The sequence below is a fragment of the Malaclemys terrapin genome (assembly GCF_027887155.1).
Source record: "Malaclemys terrapin pileata isolate rMalTer1 chromosome 20 unlocalized genomic scaffold, rMalTer1.hap1 SUPER_20_unloc_1, whole genome shotgun sequence".
Classification (NCBI taxonomy): domain Eukaryota; kingdom Metazoa; phylum Chordata; order Testudines; family Emydidae; genus Malaclemys; species Malaclemys terrapin.
This window is the reverse complement of record NW_026530188.1, coordinates 622,316-641,196: the sequence shown is the minus strand read 5'-3', so window position 1 is coordinate 641,196 and position 18,881 is coordinate 622,316. Positions and strand designations below refer to the sequence as shown.

At 65.4% G+C, this 18,881-nt stretch overlaps 1 protein-coding gene across 1 annotated transcript in view; it reads left to right on the top strand.

Annotated features, from left to right (window-relative positions):
* Positions 1–2,609: 2,609 nt before the first annotated feature.
* Positions 2,610–18,881, top strand: part of L1CAM (L1 cell adhesion molecule) — a 49,928-nt gene continuing 33,656 nt past the window's right edge. The window contains 7 exon segments of the mRNA XM_054014910.1: positions 2,610–2,636; positions 7,075–7,211; positions 9,418–9,432; positions 9,721–9,826; positions 9,933–10,120; positions 12,994–13,116; positions 13,708–13,878. Coding sequence (XP_053870885.1) covers positions 7,130–7,211; positions 9,418–9,432; positions 9,721–9,826; positions 9,933–10,120; positions 12,994–13,116; positions 13,708–13,878 — 685 coding nt within the window. The 5' untranslated portion in view covers positions 2,610–2,636; positions 7,075–7,129.

The following is an 18,881-nucleotide window of genomic DNA, read 5'->3' as shown; positions in this document are numbered from 1 at the left end:
GCTGCAGTCAGTTCTCGGAAATCCTCCGCTCGCTGGCAGGAAGGCGACCGAGGGCGGGGACTTGTTAGGAAAGGGAGAGACGAGACGTTGCCTTGAACACTGCGGGCAGACGTGCTCGCCCCATCTCCGAAAGGATCCCGTGGAATTGGGAACGGTTCAGACAAGGGCGACAAAACTGATTGGGGCGTGGAACAGCTTCCGCGTGAGGAGACGTTACTGAGAGCGGGACTCTCCAGCTCGGAAGAGCCGGCTAAGGGGCTGTGACGGGGCTCGACAATCCCGCTGAGAAAGTAGATCAGGGAGTGTTATTTACTCCTTCTCCTAACACAAGAACCAGGGTCACCCAATGAAATGAACAGCAGCGGGTTTAACACAAACCGGAAGTATTTCTTCACCCAGCTCACCGTTAACCTGTGGAACTCCTTGCCAGGGGATGTTGTGAGGGCCAAGACCATAAGCGGGTTCAAAAGATCTAGATAAGTTCATGGCGGGTCGGTCCCCCGGTGGCTACGAGCCAGGCTGGGCAGGGCTGGTGGCCCTGCCTCTGTTTGCCGGGAGCTGGGAATGGGTGACGGGATGGGTTACTTGGGGATTCCCGGGTCTGGTCATTGGCTGCTGGCAGCAGACAGGACACTGGCCTTGCTGCACCTGACCCCCCTGGCCACTTGTATGGGGTGTCGGGGACCCCCAGCTGTCACAGATCTGCAGGCCCAGCACAGGAACAGCCCTGGGGGGCCCTGTCAGTGGGGCAGCCCCCTTGGGGGTCACACTATCCCTGGGATCAGCCACTGGCTCCCCCACCCTCTCGGACCCACCTCGAACCTGCAGCCCCCCCAGGACTGGACCCACAAGGGAACCATGCCCCCCGATGTCCCGAGCCAGAGTGACTCCCCCGGCAGTGTGAATGCAGGAGGGTTTCCCGAAGGTCCTACACCCCCAGCTGCTCCCACTTCACACATGGGCCGGGCCTTGGCCACCCCTGGGTTTCTGCAAAGCAATCCCCCCCACCCTTAACTGGACGGGGGAAACTGAGGCACGCACAGAATTCATCGGATATGGTATGAAAACTTCCTACTCCACCACCTCAGCTGCCCCCCCCAGTGGGGGGAGCTCTCACACCAGGGCCCAGCCCCTGCACCACCAGCAGCCCTCAGCCTGGGGGGGTTCTGCCCCGCCGGCCCTTTGCCCCACCCCAGGGCCGGGGCAAGGCTGGCTGTGCCCTGCAGGGGGTGGGGCGAGCCTGGGGGCAGGCAGTGCGGGGACGCTGCATTCACCGGCCGTCCCCCGACTCTGCCCTATCAGACCCCCCCCCCAAGCTCGGGCGAGAACCCAGGAGTCCGACTGAAGGGGAGGGCCCTGGCCTGCAGAGGACCTGCTCTGTCAGCTGGGGGGGGCACAAACCTCAGGGAGGGGTCCTCTGAGATTGGCTGCATCCAGCACAGAGCCCCCCTGGAGAACCCCACGGAGCCCCCCACCACGTGCCCCAGATCCGGCCCTGACTGCCAGGGAGAGCCCCCCCAACCCCCCCCGCCGACAGGCTGGGACTGAGGGGCGCCAGCGGAGCTGGGGGTCGGGCCTGGGGGGCGCTGGCGGGGCGGGGTCTGCGGATCGGGACTGGGGGCCGCTGGGGGGGCGGGGGGCTGCGAGTCGGGACTGGGGGGCGCTGGCGGGGGGAGGGTCTCACTGTTTGTCCTGATCGTTAGCAGGGAACCTGGTGACGTCACGGGGGGCCCCACACAAGCCCCCCTTGGGAGCCCCTGGCCCAGCCCCTCCGTTGCACTAGGACGGGTTTCGCGGGGGGGGGGGGGAATTCAGGGGCCCGGCTCTGTTCCCCTCCCCCACCCCGGACCTGCCCCATGGGCAGTTCCCAGCCTGTCACCCCGAGGGGCAGCGGGGCCCCCCCCATTCCGGAGTCTCTCTCTGGCGATGCCTCGGGCACTAGCCGAACCCCCGAACCTCCCTCCCTGCACCCGCAGCGGCCCGGACTCCTGGGTTCTCTCCCTGGCTCTGGGAAGGGGGGGGGGGGGGGTTGGACGGTCCCTTCTGTGTTCCCAGAAACTGCCCTCCCCCGCAGCAAGTACTGGGAAATACCCCCGGCCTCGCCCCCCCCCCAGCCCTGCCGGTGCCCCTCATTCCTGACCGCAGCCCCCTGCCCCCCACCCCTGCCTGTGCCCCTCACTCCCGACCCGCAGCCCCCTGACCCCCACCCCTGCCTGTGCCCCTCACTCCCGACCCGCAGCCCCCTGCCTGTGCCCTTCACTCCTGCCCCGCAGCCCACTGCCCCCCACCCCTGCCTGTGCCCCTCACTCCTGCCCCGCAGCCCCCTGCCCCCCAGCCCTGCCGGTGCCCCTCACTCCCGACCCGCAGCCCCCACCAGCCCGGCTCCGTTTCCAGGCATCGCCCCTTCCCCAGTCCAACTTCTGGGCCCCCCAGGAATTCCCCAGCCGAGAGGGAGGCTGGGGTCGCGGTGAGGGGATCCCGCTCCCGGAGCAGGGAGAACCCAGGCGTCCTGGCTCCCAGCCCCCGCCCAGGGAGGGGCCGGGCGCTGGGGGAGGGGCGGCGGAGGGAGGGGTCTGACTCCGGATTATGTCACAGGCTCTGCAGCCGCAGTGGGGAGCGGAGCGGTTCGGGCGCAGGTAGGGGATGGGGCTGGGGGGGTTCGGTCCGTCCGGCTGCTCCTGCCCCCCCGGGCCGGCCCCCGCTGGGAGGGGCGAGGGGAACCTGCGGGGCTGGGGGCTGAGATGGGGGATGGGAGGGGCAGGGGGGCTGTGGAGGGGGGGATGGGTGGGGCAGGGGGGCTGTGGAGGGGGGTTGGGGGATGGGAGGGGCAGGGGGGCTGTGGAGGGGGAGGGGCAGGGCTCAGTGGGGTGTGTGGGGAGAAGCGGGATGTCAGGCTGGGGGCTGTTCAGGGGGGTGAGGGGCCCTGGGGGGCCGGCTGTGGGGGAGGGGCTGGGCGGGGCTGGGCTGCGTGTCCGTGGGGTGGCTGGGGGGTGTGCTGGGGGGTTGTATGCTGAGTTGTGAGCCTGGGGTTGTGGGTCTTGCACGTTGGGTGTGGCAAGTGTGTTGGGTGTGGCAGGTGCTGCGTGTTGTGATTTGTGATGTATGTTCCGTGTCTGTGGGGTGCATCTTGTGTCTGGCATGTGGGTTGCGTGTTGTGACGTGTGGGTTGTGTGGTGTTGCGTGTTGTGGCCTGTGGGTTGTATGTTGTGTGTTGTGATGGGTGGGTTGTGTGTTGCGCTGCATAGGAGACAGGGCTGGGCGCGGCCTTTGTGTGGGTCGGGGGGGGATCTGGGGCGGTTGGTCGTGTCCTAGAGCCCCCAGCCCCCCAAATCCCCTGGAATCCCCCAGCCCCTAACCCCAGCACACAGCAGGGGGGCAGGAGAGACAGACCCCCCCCGGACATCCCAACTTTGTGTGTGTGCCTGGGGGGCGTCCCGGGGAGCGGAGCTTGGGAACGGGATGGGGGGGACTCCCAGGCACTGGTAAATGGGGGGGTGAATTCGTGTGGGGGAGAGTCTAGACGGGGGGGGGAGCTCCTGTCTGTGCCCCTCACTCCCGACCCGCAGCCCCTGGCCAGCCCACCCTGCCGGTGCCCCTCACTCCCGACCCGCAGCCCCCTGCCAGCCCACCCTGCCGGTGCCCCTCACTCCCGACCCGCAGCCCCTGCTAGCCCAGCCCTGCCGGTGCCCCTCACTCCCGACCCGCAGCCCCCTGCCAGCCCGGCCCTGCCGGTGTCCCTCACTCCCGACCCACAGCCCCTGCCAGCCCCCCTGACCCCCCAGAGAGTCACTGGGCCTGTCTGCGAGGGGGTGTCTGAAAGTGAAGGGGGATCCCCCCAGCCCATCCCCCCCCCCGGGAAGGGTGGGGTCATGGCAGGTGCTTGGGGGAGGGGAATTTCCACATGAGTTGCAGGCAAATTAGCCGGGGGTGGGGGGAGCACCTGGCTCTGGGTACATGTGTGGGAGGAGGGGAGTACACAGGGCCGTGGCCACCCGACCCCCCTCCCCTCCCAGGGCCGGGAGAGAACCCAGGAGTCCGGGCGGGGGAAGGGGCCTGGCTGCGGCGATGGGCAGGGCTTGGCCCCGTCAGCCCGGTGGGGGGGTTGCTGTGTGGAGACGGCCCTCCTGGAGCCCAGGGGCCAGGGCCCAGCATGACACCAGCCCCCCCTGACCCCCTGCGGCGCCCAGTCTGCCCAGGGCAGAGTCACCTGTCAGAGCCGGTTAGTGGGAGCCCGGACTCCTGGGTTCTCTGCCGGCTCTGGGCAGGAAGGGGAGTCTGGGGGGTTAGAGTGGGGGTCTGGGAGCCAGGACTCCTGGGTTCTCTCCCTGCTCTGGGAGGGGAGGGGGGGCTGGTGGTCAGAGCGGGGGGCTGGGAGCCAGGAGTCCATGGAGCTGGATCCCCACATCCTGGGTGCCCCATTTCCAGCTCCCCCCACACCCACCCCCCCACCCCCACACACGCTGGCATCCGGCCTGTGCCACTGAGACAAGAGCCCGTTTGTGTGGAGGCCAAGAGCTGCCCCACCCCCACACTTCCGCTGTCCGCGCTGGGGCCTGACCCCGGGCCCAGCCCCCACAATGGGGCCCTGTTGGGGCAGGGCCGGGCTGGCAGGGGCTGCGGGTCGGGAGTGAGGGGCACCGGCAGAGCTGGGGGGGGCAGGGGGTCGGGAGTGAGGGGCACCGGCAGCGCTCGGGGGGCAGGGCTGGGCTGGCAGGGGCTGTGGGTCGGGAGTGAGGGGCACCGGCAGAGCTGGGGGGGGCAGGGCTGGGCTGGCAGGGGCTGTGGGTCGGGAGTGAGGGGCACTGGCAGAGCTGGGGGGGGCAGGGCTGGGCTGGCAGGGGGCTGTGGGTCGGGAGTGAGGGGCACCGGCAGAGCTGGGGGGGGGCAGGGCTGGGCTGGCAGGAGCTGTGGGTTGGGAGTGAGGGGCACTGGCAGGGCGGGGGGGGCAGGGCTGGGCTGGCAGGGGCTGTGGGTCGGGAGTGAGGGGGACCCTCCCCTCCCCCGCCCTGTCATTCTCTCTGTCTCGTTTTCCCTGGTGCCGGGTTTGAATCGGGTCCTTCTGTAAAAGGGCCGGGGCGGGAGGGGTCCTGGGGGGGCTTCAGAGCCCTTAACTCTTTGCTGTCCAGCTCGGGGAGGGGAGCGGGGGCTGGTGGCGAGAGCGTGGGGAGGGCAGGAGCCCGGACTCCTGGGTTCTCTCCCTTGCCCCTGGTGGGGTCAAGGTGACTGTGGACCATTATCCCGCTGCCTCTTGGTTGCCATGGAAACGCAGGAAATGCAGCAGCGGTGAGGGGGGGGAGATGCCGGCACAACGGACAACACCTGGCGCTCGCCTTGAAACCCCCCGGCTGCCCCAGATACGCACACGTCCCCCAACGACCCACAACCTGCGACATACAACACACCAGCACCCCCAGCACTCAACACGTCCACAACAACCCATAACACCCAACTCCCCGCAACACCCAACGCCCCGCAACACTCCCCACCCTGCAACAGGCAGCCCCCTGCAGCCAACCCACCCACCCTCGGTAACACACAACAGGCTGCAGATGCCCCAGTGCCCCTTGCCTCCCCCCCTCGCTTGCTCCATGGCTCAGTGCCTGGAGTGTGACCCGCCGAACCCCCAAATCCCCCCAGCAGCGGGATCCCCACGACGTGGGAAATCCCTAAATCGTCGCAAGCCCCCCCCCCCAGACACTGGCCCAGGGGAGCAGGTGCCACATCCGGGTGATGGGGAGTGCGTCGTGGGGCCCATCCCCTCTGGGGGGTGCCGGCTCCCCCCCCAGCCCCAGGGCAGGGCCTGGCTGGCTCAGGGGGCGGGGGGGGTCAGATGTCTGACACCTGGGGTCTCTCTTCATGCCTGAGGAGTTTACAAGTAGCTGGTGGGGGGGGGGGTTCAGAGACCTTGGGGACAATCCCCACCCCCCAACATGGCCCAACTGCCCCCCCCTTCTCCCTCTGCTCAGGGGGCCTCGGACAGACTCTGTCACTTGCTGCATTAACTCCCCGGATGCTGGAATATTTTTTTTTTCTGAGAAACCAACCACAGAACTAGCAGGGGGCTGCGGGTCGGGAGTGAGGGGCACCAGCATAGCTGGGGGGGGACAGGGCTGGGATGGCAGGGGCTGTGGGTCGGGAGTGAGGGGCACCGGCAGAGCTGTGGGGGGCAGGGCTGGGCTAGCAGGGGCTGCAGGTTGGGAGTGAGGGGCACCGGCAAGGCTGGGGGCTGCCCCCCTCCAGTTTCTGCTCCCCCCCGTACTCTGGTTCCATCTGCCTCTGGGACATGGTGGCTCACAGGGGAGGTGCCCGGCGCTGGTGACCACAATGGTGCCAACTCCAAGCAGACAATGACGGAAACCCTGCGGCCGACCCGTCTGGGCCCAGATCTTTGGGACCAGCTGCCTCCTCCCACTCCCCTCCCAGAGCCGGGGAGAGAACCCAGGCGTCCGGGCTCCCACCCCGCCCTGCTCTAACCCACCAGCTCTCCTCTCAGATAAGAATCCCTGACTTGATAACAAATTTACTTCGCTATCGTGGGGCTGGATAGGAGCCAGCGCCCCCTGGAGGGCACAGGCCTCAGCCCCATTCCCTGCCCCCCTCAGCCAGCCAGTCCCCGCCCTGGGGCTGAATGTTTAATAACAGCACAGTTTGTACAGGTGGCAGGGGCTGCCGGTTGGGAGTGAGGGGCGTCGGCAGGGACAGGCTCGTGGGGGCTGCAGATTGGGAGTGAGGGGCACTGGCAGGGCTGGGGCTGGCTGGCAGGGGCTGTGGGTCGGGAGTGAGGAGCATCTTTCCTCTCTCTCCTCCTCCCTATTAATAATTCATACCCCCTCCCCCGTCGCCGGCGCTTTTCCATCTGTTCCCGTGTCCGTCCGTCCACCCGTCTGTCTCCTGCTGGGGGAGGGGAGGGGCTGGGGGGATCCTGCTGGGTTGACAAGATAAGCCCCTTAGCCTGGTAATTGCCCCTGGGGAGGTTGGGGGGGTTCTCACTGTGCAGGAATTTGGGGGAGGGGCGGCGCTCCACCCCAGAGGTGGTCGCATGGATCTCGCTCAGTGATGGTGCTTCTCCCTCAGCCAGGTGCAGGGAGCGACCCGCGGCGCCCCCCAGCCAGCGCCGCCCGGATTGAGGATGGCTCCCACGCGGGGCCAGCTGCTCCGGCTCTGGCCCCTGCTGCTCGGCCTGGCCGAGGCCCTCACCATCCCCAAGGAATGTGAGTAGCTGGGGGGGTCGGGTCCGTCCCCCGCTTGAGCCAGAAGTGGGGCAGTCCAGGTGTCCATGGATGGTGGATCCCTCCCATTACCCTGCAATGGTACAGTCCAAGTTTCAACCCATAGCTACAGTCAGCACCACGGACCGGGGTCCGGGTGTTGCAATGGGCTGTAGCTACAGTCAGCACCAGGGACAGGGCACTGGGTATTGCATTGGGCTGTAGCTACAGTCAGCACCACGGACAGGACTCCGGGTGTTGCATTGGGCTGTAGCTACAGTCAGCACCAGGGACAGGGCCCCGGGTATTGCATTGGGCTGTAGCTACAATCAGCACCAGGGACAGGGCCCCGGGTATTGCATTGGGCTGTAGCTACAGTCAGCACCACGGACAGGACTCCGGGTGTTGCAATGGGCTGTAGCTACAGTCAGCACCAGGGACAGGGTTCCGGGTGTTGCAATGGGCTGTAGCTACAGTCAGCACCACGGACCAGGCTCCGGGTGTTGCATTGGGCTGTAGCTACAGTCAGCAGCAGGGACAGGGCTCCGGGTGTTGCAATGGGCTGTAGCTACAGTCAGAACCAGGGACAGGGCCCTGGGTGTTGCATTGGGCTGTAGCTACAGGCACCACCAGGGACAGGGCTCCAGGTGTTGCAATGGGCTGTAGCTACAGGCACCACCAGCGACATGGCCCCGGGTGTTGCATTGGGCTGAAGCTACAGTCAGCACCACGGACAGGACTCCGGGTGTTGCATTGGGCTGTAGCTACAGTCAGCACCAGGGACAGGGCCCTGGGTGTTGCATTGGGCTGTAGCTACAGTCAGCAGCAGGGACAGGGCTCTAGGTGTTGCAATGGGCTGTAGCTAGTCAGCACCAGGGACAGGGCTCCGGGTGTTGCAATGGGCTGTAGCTCGTCAGCACCAGGGACAGGGCTCCGGGTGTTGCATTGGGATGTAGCTACAGGCACCACCAGGGACAGGACTCCAGGTGTTGCATTGGGCTGAAGCTACAGTCAGCACCACGGACTGGGCTCCGGGTGTTGCAATGGGCTGTAGCTACAGTCAGCAGCAGGGACAGGGCTCCGGGTGTTGCAATGGGCTGTAGCTACAGTCAGCACCACAGACCGGGCTCCGGATGTTGCAATGGGCTGTAGCTACAGTCAGCACCATGGACTGGGCTCCGGGTGTTGCAATGGGCTGTAGCTAGTCAGCACCATGGACAGGGCCCCGGGTGTTGCATTGGGCTGTAGCTACAGGCACCACCAGGGACTGGGCTCCGGGTGTTGCAAAGGGCTGCAGCTATAGTCAGCACCACAGACCGGGCTCAGGGTGTTGCATTGGGCTGTAGCGAGTCAGCACCACGGACAGGGCTCAAGGTGTTGCATTGGGCTGTAGGTACAGTTCACCTCACGGACAGGGCTCTGGGTGTTGCATTGGGGGGTGTAGCTACAGTCAGCACCACGGACAGGGCTCTGGGTGTTGCAATGGGCTGTAGCTACAGTCAGCACCATGGACAGGGCTCCGGGTGTTGCATTGGGCTGAAGCTACAGTCAGCACCACGGACAGGGCTCCAGGTGTTGCATTGGGCTGAAGCTACAGTCTGCACTGCGGACTGGGCTCAAGGTGTTGCATTGGGCTGTATCCGCCCGTGCCAAACCCATGGCTGGGGAGAGTTTCTGCAGGGGAGGAATCCATGGATCTGATCCGGGGGTGGTTTTGCACATTCACTCTGGCACACTTTGCACGGTTCTTCATGCCGCAGTGCACAATCATTTTCTGTGCCTTGCTCGCTGTAACACCCGCTCATGTACAATCCCCCCTCGCTCCCCGTGAGCGCCGAGCTCCACCTGCCCTTCGCATGTGTGGTCGCCCACTCACCCTTCCCCACCCCCTCCGCTCACTCTTGTGCATGCTCACCCTCACCAAGCACCCTCCAGGCCTTGTGCCAGCTCACCTGGCACACTTGAGCACTCCCAGCTCTCTTGCACACTTTGGCACACCCTCCAGTGCACACTCGCGTCTCCCAGCACATCCCGCCTTGCAACCGTGGACATGCTCTGGCCAGCTTGCCTTGCACACTTCCGCACAAGCACAGTGCACTACTTGCATGCTCACACCCACACAGCCCTCGGTCCCACTCCCAGGGGCCCCCACGTGGGACGCCAGCTAACGTCTCTCTGTGTCTCTCCCCTCTGCTACCCGGCGCCACAGACGAGATGCACAACCGTGAGTCCTGGGGTGAAACGGGGTATCCGGGGGTTCTGGGCACACTCAGGCTGTGGCTTTGCACACTCACCCCCTTTTCCCAAGAACCCCCAGGGCCATTTCGGATCCATCAGGAGAGAGATTGGGGGGGCCGTGGCGGGGAGGGGAAATGGGGGGGTGTAGGGGGAAGTTTGGGAGAGTTCAGGGGAGGGGGAATTGGGGGACTCTGGGGAAGCTTGGGGTGGGATGGGGGGCAGAGCAGGTTGCTGGGTTCTCAGTCTCTGTAACAGCCCCCCCGCGCTCCCCCAGTGCGGCAGCCCCCTGAGATGATGGAGCAGCCGGCGGAGAAGCTGGTCGTGTTCCCCAGCGATGACATTGTGCTGCGGTGTGAGGCCACCGGGACACCCCCCCTCGAGTGAGTACGGCCCCTCTCTTCCCCCCCGCCGCCTCCCTCCCCTCCCCGCCCCCCAGGGCCCCCAACCCCCCGGTGCCGCCCCGAGCTCCTCCCCCTCCCCCCGCAGGTTCCGCTGGACGAAGGACGGACGCAGGTTCGACCCGCGCCGGGAGGCCGGGGTGACGGTCGTCGAGGGCTCGGGGACCCTGTACGTCAACAACAGCAATGCGGGGCGGCACCAGGGCATCTATCGGTGCTACGCCAGCAACGACCTGGGCACGGCCATGGGGCCGGAGATCCACGTCATCGCCGAGAGTAAGTGACCCTCCACCGCCGCAGGCAGCGCCCCTAACTCCCGACCCGCAGCCCCCCGAACCCAGCCGTTCCCCCTCCCATGCATCCGGCGCCCCTCACTCCTGACCCGCAGCCCCCCAAACCCAGCAGTTCCCCCCCCATGCATCCGGCACCCCTCACTCCCGACCCGCAGCCCCCCGAACCCAGCCCTTCCCCCCCCCATGCATCCGGCGCCCCTCACTCCCGACCCGCAGCCCCCCGAACCCAGCCCTTCCCCCCCCCATGCGTCCGGCGCCCCTCACTCCTGACCCGCAGCCCCCCGAACCCAGCCCTTCCCCCCCCCTGCATCCGGCACCCCTCACTCCCGACCCGCAGCCCCCCGAACCCAGCCCTTCCCGCCCCCTATGCATCCGGCGCCCCTCACTCCCGACCCGCAGCCCCCCGAACCCAGCCCTTCCCCCCCCACGCATCCGGCGCCCCTCACTCCCGACCCGCAGCCCCCCAAACCCAGCCCTTCCCCCCCCATGCGTCCGGCGCCCCTCACTCCCGACCCGCAGCCCCCCGAACCCAGCCCTTCCCCCCCCCATGCATCCGGCGCCCCTCACTCCCGACCCGCAGCCCCCCGAACCCAGCCCTTCCCCCCCCTGCATCCGGCGCCCCTCACTCCCGACCCGCAGCCCCCCGAACCCAGCCCTTCCCCCCCCACGCATCCGGCGCCCCTCACTCCCGACCCGCAGCCCCCCGAACCCAGCCCTTCCCCCCCCACGCATCCGGCGCCCCTCACTCCCGACCCGCAGCCCCCCGAACCCAGCCCTTCCCCCCCCATGCATCCGGCGCCCCTCACTCCCGACCCGCAGCCCCCCGAACCCAGCCCTTCCCCCCCCCATGCATCCGGCGCCCCTCACTCCCGACCCGCAGCCCCCCGAACCCAGCCCTTCCCCCCCCTGCATCCGGCGCCCCTCACTCCCGACCCGCAGCCCCCCGAACCCAGCCCTTCCCCCCCACCACTTTTACCTGCAGGTCTCCCCAGAGCTCAGCCAATTGCTCCTGTTTCCACAGCAACCATTTCCATGGCAGCGAGGTGTCAGGGTGATGTAATTGCTCCTCTCCATCAGCCCCTCCCCCACCCCCTCCCCCACCTTTGGCTGTAGCCTGAGACCCCCCCCCCCCAAGCCTCCCCAGGGAGCAAAGGCCGGGGAAGTGGAGACGCCCTGTGGAGAATCCACCCTGCCCCCCGCAGCCCTGCCGGTGCCCCTCACTCCCGACCCGCAGCCCCCCAGCCTGGCCCTGCCCCCCCCAGCCCTGCCGGTGCCCCTCACTCCCGACCCGCAGCCCCCCAGCCTGGCCCTGCCCCCCCCCAGCCATGCCGGTGCCCCTCACTCCCGACCCGCAGCCCCTGCCAGCCCGGCCCTGCCCCCCCCAGCTCTGCTGGCGCCCCCACTCCCGACCCGCAGCCCCCCATCCTGGCCGTGCCCCCCCCAGCCCTGCCGGTGACCCTCACTCCCGACCCGCAGCCCCCCAGCCTGGCCCTGCCCCCCCCAGCCCTGCCGGTGCCCCTCACTCCCGACCCGCAGCCCCCCAGCCTGGCCCTGCCCCCCCCCAGCCCTGCCGGTGCCCCTCACTCCCGACCCGCAGCCCCTGCCAGCCCGGCCCTGCCCCCCCCAGCTCTGCCGGCGCCCCCACTCCCGACCCGCAGCCCCCCAGCCTGGCCCTGCCCCCCTGTGACAATGCGGTTCTGGCGGAACCCAACTGAGAGTGCCAACTCAGGACAAATTGCTCAAATAGGGCAGTTACAGCCCAAGGCCGGGGTTTTTCCACCTCTAAGGCACCAAACCAGCCAGACTAGGAGGACTTCGGTCTCACCCCCTGGCTAACTGCAAGTCTCACAAGCAATCTCCTTAGACACTCCAGTTTCCCAGTACTCCCACCAGTGCCACTCGTTATGGGGACAAATGGTTATGAAAACCAATACCCCAGTAAAAGAAAAAGGTTCTCCTGATCCCAAAGGACCAAGCCCCAGACCCAGGTCAATGTACAAATCAGGTATTACCCACAAATCACGCTGCTGCCAATCCTTTAGAATCTAAAATCTAAAGGTTTATTCGTAAAAGGAAAAAGATAGAGATGAGAGTTAGAATTGGTTAAATGGAATCAATTACATACAGTAATGGCAAAGTTCTTGGTTCAGGCTTGCAGCCGCGATGGAATAAACTGCAGGTTCAAATCAAGTCTCTGGAACATCCCCAGCTGGGATGGGTCCTCAGTCCTTTGTTCAAAGCTTCAGCTTGTAGCAAAGTTCCTCCAGAGGTAAGAAGCAGGATTGAAGACCAGATGGAGATGAGGCATCAGCCTTATATAGTCTTTCCCAGGTGTAAGATCACCTCTTTGTTCTTACTGTGGAAAATTACAGCAAAATGGAGTCTGGAGTCACATGGGCCAGTCCCTGCATACTTTGCTGAGTTACAAGGCGTATCTGCCTTCTCTCAATGGGTCCATTGTATAGCTGATGGTCCTTAATGGGCCATCAAGCAGGCTAGGCAGAGCTAATCTCAGCTTGTCTGGGATGTCACCCAGAAGCATAGCACAAGTTTGCCATACAGACAGTCTAGAGCCAATATTCATAACTTCAACTACAAAACTGATACACACATATAGACAGCATAATCATAACCAGTAAACCATAACCTTGTCCTAGACACCCCATTTGACCCCCTTTATACAAGATTTGGGTGCCACTACAGGACCTTGGTTGCAACAATGATCTATATGGTCCCAGTTTATGTCAATAACGTCACACCCCCCCAGCCCTGCCGGTGCCCCTCACTCCCGACCCGCAGCCCCCCAGCCTGGCCCTGCCCCCCCATTGTTGATTGAACCCCCCCTCCCTGCTGCAGGCACCCCCCAGTGGCCCAAGGAGAAGGTTTCCCCATTGGAGGTGGAGGAGGGGGAGTCTGTCGTCCTGCCCTGCAACCCCCCCGCCAGTGCCGTGCCCCCCAAAATCTACTGGCTGAACAGCCGTGAGTATCCGCTGCCAGGAGTGGGGCCCTGGGCCTGTCCCCTCTGGGGGCACCGGCTCCCATCCAGCCCCACAGCGGGGACTGGCTGGCTCAGGGGACAGGGAGTGGGGCTGGGGGAGGCGCCAGCTCCCCCCGACCCAGGGTGGGGACTGGCTGGCTCAGGGGGGCAGGGCGTGGGGCTGGGGGGGCGCCGGCTCCCCCCGACCCAGGGTGGGGACTGGCTGGTTCAGGGGGGCAGGGCGTGGGGCTGGGGGGGGCGCCGGCTCCCCCCGACCCAGGGTGGGGACTGGCTGGCTCAGGGGGGCAGGGCGTGGGGCTGGGGGGGGCGCCGGCTCCCCCCGACCCAGGGTGGGGACTGGCTGGTTCAGGGGGGCAGGGCGTGGGGCTGGGGGGGTGCCGGCTCCCCCCGACCCAGGGTGGGGACTGGCTGGTTCAGGGGGGCAGGGCGTGGGGCTGGGGGGGCGCCGGCTCCCCCCGACCCAGGGTGGGGACTGGCCGGTGCAGGGGGGCTCAGGGGGTGGGGAATGGGGCGAGGGCTGCGGGGAGCAGGGGGCAGGTTGAGCTCCGGTTTAACCCCTCGCTGCCTGGCAGGCATTGTGCACATCGCGCAGGACGAGCGGGTCAGCATGGGGCAGGACGGGTACTTGTACTTCGCCAACGTCCGGCGCTCGGACAGTCACCCCGACTACATCTGCCACGCCCACTACCTGGGCCCCCGCACCATCATCCAGAAAGAGCCGATCGAGCTGCGGGTCCGACCCAGTGAGTGGGGCGGGGGCCCCTTGGACCTGGGGGAGGGACCTGCGGGGTGGGGGGGCAGCCCTGAGTGGGGACCCTTGTGCCGGGAGGTATAAAGGCTTTGGGGGGGGGGGGAGGGATCGATTTTCAGCCCAGCCCCAGGCATTGGAACCCAGGCATCCGGGTGTATCTCCCAGGTGACCCCCCCCCCAAATCCATCCCTCGGTGTCGGGGGGGCCACTCCTCCCCCCCGATCTCTTTGCTATTTCTGCCCCCCACCTCTCAGCAGGGATCCCCCCCCCACCAATTTCTCGGCATCCGTTGGAGCACTCCTAGGGCTGCGCTATCCCTTTGGGGGGCTCCCCGTGGCTCCTGCACCCTCTGGGGGGTGGACTGGGGTCCTGGGGAGCCCCCAGGTTTGGGGGTATCCGGCCAAATTGAGCCTGGTACATTGGGGGCCGTTGCCCCCCCTCCCCACTCCTCTGATGGACAGAGGGGGGTACACAGGGGCACATGGGGATGGACGGGGCAGTGTCACGGACTCACAGATCGTGCCCACGCTTGGCCCCGTGCGGTCCCTGGGGCAAACCCCTGTCAGAGCGACAGCCCTTCTCGGGGTCCCCTCTGTCCCGGGGGTCAGGCCCCTCCACCTCCTGGAGCCGCACCCCTCTGAGCCTTAGCACGTCTGTCTCTGCCGTGGGCCCCCCAGGGAGTCCCCTCGCTCGGGGCCCCCCATCTCCCCGCTCCCAGAGGGAATAATGCCCCCCCCCGTTCTCTAGCCCGGAGGGACTCTCAGCCAGCGTCGCACAGGAGGGTTATCGAGTGTCTGACCCCAGCACAGGAAACTCTCCGGCCTCAGGCCTGGCCCCCCTCAGCCCAGCACATCCCAGTCTCCCCTGCATCCAGGGGGGCTCTGCCTGCTCCCCCTCTCCAGCCCCGACCCCCCTGCTCCCCAGCTGGGCATCTGATACCCCCGGCCCCAAGCCAGGGAAACAGGGTCGCCTGGGCCCCTCTTCTGTCTTCTGGCCCCTCGGGCTGGAACCGGCTGGTCCGGTCACCGGGGTCCTCTCCCCGCAGCCCATTGTCCCCCCACTGGCCAGAGCCGGCTGTGACTCCGGGTCACCAGTCGCTGGGGTCTCCGTTCTCCAGGCCGTCGGCCGAACTCCCTCTCCCCTCCCCTCGTTAAACCAGGGACACTGAGTCCCACCCCCTCGGCGTGCAAATCAGTGACAAAACCCAGAGAACCCCCCACTTCCTCACATCTCTCCCCCCTTCGAGGCTGAACGGAGCAGGGTCACTTAGCCAGTGACCTGGGGAAGTTCAGGGTCCCCGCCCTGTGATAAAGCATCGGCTATAACATTGGCCCTCCCCCTCACATGGACCCACCTCCATGTCATACTCCTGGTGGAGCAGGGCCCATCTCAGCAGCTTGGCATTAGCCCCTTTCATTGGGTGCAGCCACGTCGGGGCGAATGGTCGGTGCACACGGTGAGGTGCCGCCCACATAGATACGGCTGCAGTTTGTTAAGGGCCCACCCCAGGGCCCGGCATTGCTTCTCGATGGCCGCGTAGTGCTGCTCCCGGGGCAGCAGCTTCTCGCTCAGGTACACAATGGGGTGTCTCTCCCCCTTAGATCCGTTTGCATCAGCACCGCCCCCAGCCCTGTGTCCGAGGCGTCGGTGAACACCAGGAAGGGTTTGTTAAAATCCGGGTTTACCAGCACCAGGCCCTAGATAAGTGCCCCCTTCACCGCACAGAGAGCCCTCTGGCACTGCTCGGTCCAGACCACCTTGTCCGGCTTTCCCTTCCTACACGGCTCCGTGAGGGGAGCTGCCAGGGAGCTAAAGTGGGGTACAAACCTCTGGTAGTACCCTGCCATCCCAATGAAAGCCTGGACCTGCTTCTTAGTCTGGGGGGCGGTCAGGCCTCGATTGCCTCCACCTTGGCCGGCTCCGGCTTCAGGTGGCCACTCCCCACCTTGTGGCCCAGGTATAAGACCTCTGCCATCCCCACCTTGCACTTTTCAGCTTTTATGGTCAGTCCTGCATCCTGGAGGCGACCCAGCACCCTCCTCACCTGGGACACATGTTCCTCCCAGGTCCAGCTAAAGACACAGATATCGTCAATATACGCCAGAGCGAAGCCCTCCATCCCCCTTAGTAACTGATGCACCAGGCGCTGGAAGGTGGCAGGTGCCCCTTGAGACCGAAAGGCAGGACCAGGAACTCGAAGAGCCCTATTGGGGTGGTGGAGGTGGACTTTGCCATGGCCTCCGGGTCCAAAGGCACCTGCCAGTAGCCTTTGGTAAGATCCATGGTAGTGAGGTACCGGGCACCCCCCAACTTGTCTGGGATCTCATCGGTCCTAGGCTTGGGGTAGGCATTGGACACAGTGATGGCATTGAGCTTCTGATAGTCCACACAGAACCGGATCAACCCGTCCTTCTTGGGGACCAGCACCATGGGTGAGACCCAGGGACTGGAAGATGGCTGGATCACCCCTTGTCACGGAGTATTGGGGGACTCAGGGCCCTGCACCCCCGGCTTCCTGCGATTCACCATGACTCTCAGCCAGCCAGTAAAGCAGAAGGTTTATTTGGATGACAGGAATACAGTCCAAGACAGGTCTTGCAGGCACAGACAACAGGGCCCCCCTCAGTTAGGTCCAGCTTGGGGTCCCAGGGCATCCCAGCCCACCCCCCTTTGGGGGGTCAGAGCCATCTCTGCCTCCCAGCCATCTCTCCAGCCCGCTTCCAGCACTCTGCCTTCCGCGACCCCTCCCACAGCCTTTGTTCAGGTTCCCGGGCCAAGGTGTCACCTGGCCTCCAACCCCTTCCTGGGTTCTCATGTTACACGCTCAGGTATTCTCTGGTCAGTCTCCCATCCTCCAATGCAGACTATCCTAGCCACACTCCCCTGTCAGCATTCACACACCGCAGCAAGAACAGTCCCAGTTCGTCACATCTCCCCCCTTCGAGACCGAACTGAGCAGGGTCACTTTAGCCAGTGACCTGGGGAAGTTCGGACCTACCCCCGTTCCCATGGATGCCCCCGCATCCCTCCCATTCCTTGGTGAGAATTACACCAGGCCTCTCCAGTTTCACGCCCCCCCTTAGGTCGGGGGTGCTTGATGGCACTCGCAGTTCGCATGTGGGAAGGTTTATGCGGCCTGTGCCCTTTTCCCACCCCCATACCTCTGGGGTTCCAACTGGGCTGTGGTCTTCTCCCAGCGCTCCAGTCTGGAGGTCTGTGCTTTGGGCTCTCTTGGTTCAGAGCCGCCCTTTTAACCTTGGCCACCCTCTGGAAAGGATCCTTTATGCTGGGCAAGGGTCCTAAAGCTGTTTTCCCCTTGTCCCAGGCCTTCCTCCCCCTCTGACAGGGGTCACAGGATCCGCAGTACTGTCGGACAGTAACAAAGACCCCAGGCCAGTAAAAGCTCCGTAGCAGCCTCTGCTGGGTACGCCAGGTTCCCTGGTGCCCTGAGAGGGGAATGTCATGGGCCCGGCACAGCAGCTGGCGGCGATACTTCTGGGGTACCACCAGCTGCCTCCTGATCCCCCCTGACTCCATTTCCCCTGGGGGAGCCCATTCTCGGTACAGGAACCCCTTCTCCCACAGGAACCTTTTCCGGCCACCTCGTCCCATGGTCTGTACCGCATTGAGGTCGGCTAGGTCCCTTATCTTCCGCAAGGAGGGATCTCTCTGTAACTCGGCCTGGAACTCAGCAGCTGGGACAGGGATGGCCACCTGCTCTCTCTCGCCGGCTGGGTCTGAAGCTGCAGCCTCCCTGAGCCGTGTCCCTGGGCGTTCCCTCCCCACCAGGTTAGGGTCCTGCGCCTCAGGCAAGGCACCCCCCCCAAGGCCAGGGCGCAGTGCCCCTCGCCGGCTCTGACTGCGGGTCACAACCAGTGCCTTTTGGGGGTTGCTTGGCCAGTTCTCCAGGTCCCCCCCCATCAATACCTCAGTGGGCAAATACGGGTGTACCCCCACATCCTTGGGGCCCTCCTTGGCCCCCCACTTCAGGTGTACCCTTGCCACGGGCACTTTGACTGGTGTTCCGCCCACCCCCGTCAGGGTCAGGTAGGTGTTGGGCACCACCTGATCTGGGGCCACCACCTCGGGCCGGGCCAGCGTCACCTCTGCGCCCGTATCCCAGTATCCATTGACCTTCCTCCCATCCACCTCCAGGGGAACAAGGTACTCTCTCCGGAGGGACAGCCCCGCGCCTACCATATAAACCAAAAACCCTGAGTCTGGAGCATCCAGCCCCCTAGAGGAGCTGGCCTGGAGCTCTCCTCCCTCCTTAGCAGGTGGTACTCTGCCAGCCCCCCTTTCCTGGGAATGCTGCCTCTCGCCGGGCTGGGTCTCTACCCAGTCAACCCTCTGTGGGTTCGGTCTGCTCAGTCTGTCCCTGAGCTTGGGGCACTGGGCCCGTATGTGGCCTTTTTGGCCACAGTGGTAGCAGCCCATGTCCCATGTGTCCCCTTGAGTGGGTCGGATGGTCCTGACGCCGGATGTTTCCCTCTGATGGGGTTGTTCTGTATTTTCCCACGGGGAGGTCCCATGGTGACTCTCTCTCTGCGTTGTGGTGGGACTGTTCCTTTGGGACTCTTCCCTTTTATCTCCTGACCGGCTCTTTACAAACTCATCGGCCAGCCGGCCTGCATGTCGCGGGTTCTCTGGCTTTCTGTCCACCAACCACAGCCTCAGGTCGGATGGGCACCGCTCATACAGTTGCTCCAGCACCAGCAGTTTGACCAGGTCCTCCTTCGTCTGGGCCCCATCAGCCCACTTGCTGGCGTATCCTTCCATGCGGACGGCTAGTTGCAGATATGAGATCTCAGGGGTTTTATCCTGACTCCAGAACCTTTCCCGGTACATCTCAGGAGTCAGCCCAAACTCACGTAGCAGGGCCTTTTTGAATAGTTCGTAGTCCCCTTTCTCTGCCTCTTCCAGTTGGTGGTACAATGCCACGGCTTTGGGGTCCAGTAAGGGGGTAAGGACCCGGAGTCTGTCCGCGGGATCAAC